The sequence below is a fragment of the Sinocyclocheilus grahami genome, unplaced genomic scaffold, assembly GCF_001515645.1.
Source record: "Sinocyclocheilus grahami isolate Dianchi unplaced genomic scaffold, SAMN03320097.WGS_v1.1 scaffold44.1, whole genome shotgun sequence".
NCBI lineage: Eukaryota > Metazoa > Chordata > Actinopteri > Cypriniformes > Cyprinidae > Sinocyclocheilus > Sinocyclocheilus grahami.
Genome location: NW_015505223.1, coordinates 1,340,073 through 1,345,734, shown reverse-complemented (window position 1 = coordinate 1,345,734; position 5,662 = coordinate 1,340,073). Strand labels below are relative to the sequence as shown.

General features: G+C 34.0%; 1 protein-coding gene across 2 annotated transcripts in view; it reads right to left on the bottom strand.

The window, feature by feature from the left end:
• mfsd4aa (major facilitator superfamily domain containing 4Aa) overlaps positions 1-5,662 on the bottom strand; it is a 17,009-nt gene extending 11,347 nt beyond the window's left edge. For both annotated transcript variants that reach the window (XM_016268216.1, XM_016268215.1), the window contains exons 1-2: positions 5,343-5,662; positions 800-998 (exon numbers count right to left, since the gene is read on the bottom strand). In XM_016268216.1, the coding sequence (XP_016123702.1) occupies positions 800-998; positions 5,343-5,578 (435 nt within the window). In that variant the 5' untranslated portion in view covers positions 5,579-5,662. The remainder of the gene's footprint in view (positions 1-799; positions 999-5,342) is intronic.

Below are 5,662 nucleotides of genomic sequence, written 5' to 3'. Positions count from 1 at the left end.
AATTTAACACCCACAATCATTCACTACAAAATATGACTAGACACCGGCAATGATGAGTTCAAGTGTAAAATCTGTTAAAAATGCCATATAATGAGATTTACTTAATGATTTAATGAGCATTTCTGAGTGAAACACAGTGTAGCATGGGACATTGTTCTGTGCCATGTGTTGTAAAAAAAACTACATCATAATAACTGTAAGTTAAGACATTTAAAATATTACAGAAGATTTCTATTTCAAATAAATTCTGTTTTTTTACTTTCTATTCATCAAAGAATCCTAAAAAAATATATCAACGTTTCTACTGTTTTCAATATTGATAATAAAAAGAAATGTTTTATGAGCAACAAATCAGCATATTAGAATGATTTCTGAAGAGTAATGATGCTGAAAATTTAGCTTTGCATCACAGGAATAAATTACATTTAGAATATATTAAAATAGTAAACAGTTCTTTCACAATAAATACAATTTGTATTGTATTTTTTTATCAAATCATTGCAACCTGGGTGATCATAAAAGACTTCCTTCCCCTAGCTTTTGAGTGTCTATATTGTTCATAAGAACCCTTTTTGTGTTCCAGAGAAAAGTTAAACAGGTTTTGAGGGTTGGTAGATGACAACAGAACTTTTCGTTTAAAGAAAATGACCTGCATACATTGCGTGTACAGGCTTCAGACATGAGAATGGCATATTTCTGCCACAGCCTTTCAGACAAACGCTTTGTGCCTATAATCATGCAATTTAATGGTTAAAGATACTTTTTTTTTTTTTTTGGAAGTTACCGTCCAGATACTGACCTGCAGGAAAACTGTGGAGTCTTTCTGGTAGATCTTGACCAGTTGTAGGTTAGAGATGGTGTCAATGATGCCCATGGCAAGACCAGATACCGCCAAGGCAAAGGCCAACAAGAGCAGCTTATGGCATAGTGGGATGACGGCAAAAACCACAGAGATGGTGAGGCTGGACACAGCCAACGCTGACAAAGAACTCACAAGCCTAAGAGAAACAAATGAGATGTTAACAAAACCACATTAAAATAATAGTACTAGATGAGCTGTAAAAAAAAATTAGAATTTCAAATATTCGTCGAATTTAAAAGAAAAATCCACATTCGAATGCAAAAACGTTGCATTCGAATTTTAGGTGTTCGGTCCTTTGTATCAAACTATACATACATGCATGATTCTGTTTTGTTTCTAATTGTTTAAGGAACTTTAATTATATAAGGTTTATAAACATTATTTTAAACAGAATGCACTTTTTTCAAAGATAGTCCTGTTATTTTATTATGCTTTGAAGAAACGTGCATAATATTTTGCTCGGTATGCCCTCTTGTGGCCTCAGGAGAGAAGCCAAAAGCCCCCCCCCCCCTAACTGAAATGATGTCTTTTAAATTCGAATATAATTCGAATATTGATAATATTTAAGTAAAAAATTCTAATTTAGTTTTTCAGCCATTTTGACAGCCCTAGTGTTACATGACAGCTAGTTCAGAATACAGCTCGGAGCCTTCAAAATGACTGCCAAAAATACAATGCATTTCTCTAAGGGTAAAACTTTTTATAGTGGAAAAAGTAACTTCGTGCACATGTAGTGGTATGTTATATATAAGGAAAAGTTTCAAACAGATCCCACCTGAAACAGCCTCAGGTGAGTCTTTTCATATCAAGTTGTTCTGTGTGGCGTCTTGGCGGGATTTTATTTCTGGACGTCTCTGACTTTATTTTCACCTTGGCCCAATTCATTTCTGTTAACATGGCTTATCAAATGCTGCTTCTACCGATAACAGATGATACCAGTGGATACGTGACACTTGCTTACTTTCTACCAGTTTTATGCTTCTTTCACATGCTATCAGAAATGTCCTACTTCCCACTTCTGAATTCGTAATTATGAGTTTATCGTGTTCAAGTGCTTTGTTTTCAGAAAGAACAGGAACCATGGATGACACCTGGGGTGTATTCCAGAAAGCAAGGTTAACTTACCATCACACATACCCTGAACTTTCGGTTTATTAACCCAAACCTTGTTCACGGTTAACACACAAGACATACTCAACAGAGTGACGAATCGATGAGTCACCATGGAAACCGACGCTAAGAAAAAGCGCGCCATGCTGCTTCTTTCTTCTTTTGTTCAATGGTCATTTACATACTTACTGCATATCCCCACCTAATTGATGGTTGTGCAATCATTTAATCTTTTAATCACTGAGAATAAGAATTATATTGTTTGTTTGATGCTAATTATACAGTATAATAAGAAATATCACATATGTATTTTTATTATACATGATAGAAAATACAGATCCACGATGTGTGAGATGACAATAAAATATAATAAATATATTCAAATAAAATAAACTTTACTTTGTTACATTAGTGTTTTAAAATTAATATATCGCTAACTATTGTATATGGCAATAAATATAATAACATATTAGAATAATATAATATTACCTTATCTATTACTTATAATAGTGCTTTATAATTAACATATCAGACAACGATAGATAGATAGATAGATAGATAGATAGATAGATAGATAGATAGATAGTAAACTAACCCTGAAACAGAACTTACTCCGGAGCAGGTTATGTTCAGGGAATAAGTTGCTATAACATATTAGAATAATAGAATATTACCTTATATGTTACTTATAATAGTGCTTTATAATTAACATATCATACAACTCTCTCTCTCTCTCTCTCTCTCTCTCTCTCTCTCTATATATATATATATATGATAGCTTTATTGTAATCATATATAATATTATAAGGTCATGCATGTGCTGATAGCGCTGAAGTAAACTAACCCTGAAACATAACCTACCCTGGAGCAGGTTATGTTCAGAGAATAAGTTGCTATGGCTACTGACAGTTACCTCTGTTTTTGGAACCACTTACTTACCCTTAAACATACCCGGGTATGTCACATAACCTAGTTCCTGGAATACCCCCCAGGTTCATTCTTTTCTATTTTGGAAAGAAATCTTTATTAAGGTCTAAATATATTGGAAGATATTCAGTATCCAATGGATTTTGGATAAAATGTAGCATCTCATTTGTTGTCAACCACATAAACATTATTATACACTATTGTATACATTCACCAAGTTTCAGTCAAATAAATGCTGTTTTCACCTAAATAAATACACAGAATATGCATCAAATGATTATTTTTTATACATACATATACATGACTGTAATGGCAAGATAAAGCGATGTGGATGTTGTGTGAAAAACTAAAACCTAACAGTACGCAATGGTTTACGGCACCCCAAACTTGGAAACTCTGGCAAAAAAAATCATCTAAATATGACTTGAGAAGCCATTCATTCACTAACTAGGAAACTTGTGTTTATGATCATTCCGATGAAGGCAGCATTAAGTTGCATGCCACAAACTGGAAAACCAATAGAGCAGAACAGATGAAGGAAACATGGAGAATGATGTGTGGTTAAATATAGTCAGGACTGTAAAACAGAGATAAAGATCTTTTACAAGTGTACCATACCCAGATCCACAGAGTTAAACAAAGTAATATGATTATCTGTAATGAAGAAAACAAAAAGAAAAGGACTAGTGTGACATTGAGAGCACAAGTTTCCAAATAAAAGCAATTAAAGAAGACCGTAGGGTTAAAACATGCATGACTAAAGCAAGAGAAAGCCATGCTTGCTAGAATCCTCGTGGTTTTACTTGTTTTTCAGTCAATAGTACATTTCCATGGTACAGTCTCAGAACTGTAGGGTGACCGGCAAAACAAACTGTAAAATAATATGAATATCAGCAGTGTTTACTACACAGAGGAAATATTTGCTCATAGCCATAAAAATCACTCAGTTCTTCCTTGAACGGGAAGTTGCTTTAAATGAGCAAATGTTGTTCCAAACCTTTTTGAAGCCACTTACAAAAATGAACTTTACAAAAGTTCATTTCTTTATCTGTCAGGCAAAACAACAACAAGGCAGTGTGTTTTAATGGCTCCTGACCTAGATAACTGAACATCTTTAATGAGCACATGACCACTACAGAGTTTTCCAAAGACAGGCCACGGATGGGTTAGAAACCGATCAGTCCTAAGAAATCAGATAATGATATGTGTTATGATGATTAAAGGCTGCCAAAAACTCACGTAGGACACACTTAAAATGCTTTATCTCATGAGGAAGTGTACACTTTAAAAAATGCTGGGTTAAATACAACCCAGTGCTGGGTAAAATAGGGACAAACCCAGCAATTGGGTTGTTTTGACCCAGCGGTTGGGTTACTACCCTGAAGGTTGGGTTAAACATTTAAACCAACCGCTGGGTCAAAACAGCCCAATTGCTGGGTTTGTCCCTATTTTACCCAGCACTGGGTTGTATTTAACCCATCATTTTTTAGAGTGTAAGATACATGACTGGGAGGGGGAAAACAAACAAAACTTCTGTCATCACGAGACTAACTTGCTGTTTAATAGCTTTTAAGGGCAACTGTATCAGAAAAAATGGACTGAATAAGTCTAGGGAAAGTAAAACGTAAATTGTTCATTTTAAAACAAACAAACAAATATTTTATATTGTGAACAAAGAGAAGTGATTAACAGTAGAGATACACAATATTTACATTATCAACATTGGTCTGAATAGCCAATATTGGAGACAGATAATAAGCAGGGTTTTTTTTCTATGCCAGGTTACAAATGTAAACAGTTACCCATCTTTTCTATTATACATTAATTAACAAAAATTATTAGCAGTATATCAGTAATTATTATCAGTATAGGGCTAAATAAATAAATACATTACTAGATAGAACTATAAAATGATAGATAGATAGATAGATAGATAGATAGATAGATAGATAGATAGATAGATAGATAATCTCTTTTTCAGTTCCTTATTGCTTTGAGGAAGGCTACTAAGGCTACTAACTAAAAGTTTTTCTTAAAAACTGTAAAACCACATCTGTGATATAAATACTACATAAGTAATGCACATTACAGGCCCATTAACCCTTTTTATTCAGCATAGATATTTAGGGTTTAAATGTACATATGTTTATACGGGAATGTCTGTAGGGGTAATAATATCATTTTTTCTAATTTAAAATAATTTCGAATTTTTAAAAGTATCAATAGCCTATATATTACATTAACATGAGATCATAATAGCTGCATGTGTAGGCCTAATCTAATAATTAAGGTCGGGTATATTAACTTGGATATTTTAAATTTTAATATTTTAAAATTAATTTCAACATGTCATAGCCTACTACTGAAACGGTTTGACATTGCATGTCACCCACTCAAGAATAAACGAATAAAATATAAATGTATATCTCTCCAAAACACTCACGTTTTACTGAAGAATCCTCCAATGGTGCTTCCAATAAAGAGGAAAAACTGTTGGGAGAAGAAGACCAGAGTGATCTCCTGCAGTGTAGACTGAGTCTGACATCTCAGGTCCAGGATGGTCGGCCCCAGAAAAGCGACACAGAGTCCAAAACTAAAGAACACACTCCAATATGTGAGAGTATGCTGCCAGTTACTGCGGAATAACGCGCAGATCCGTTCATTAAGCAGCTGCTTCATGCTGGAGAACGTTTCTGAGGTGTTTCCTGAGCAGTGGAATTCATCACAGGCGTGAGAAGAGACTTGTCTAATGTCTAAAGTGAG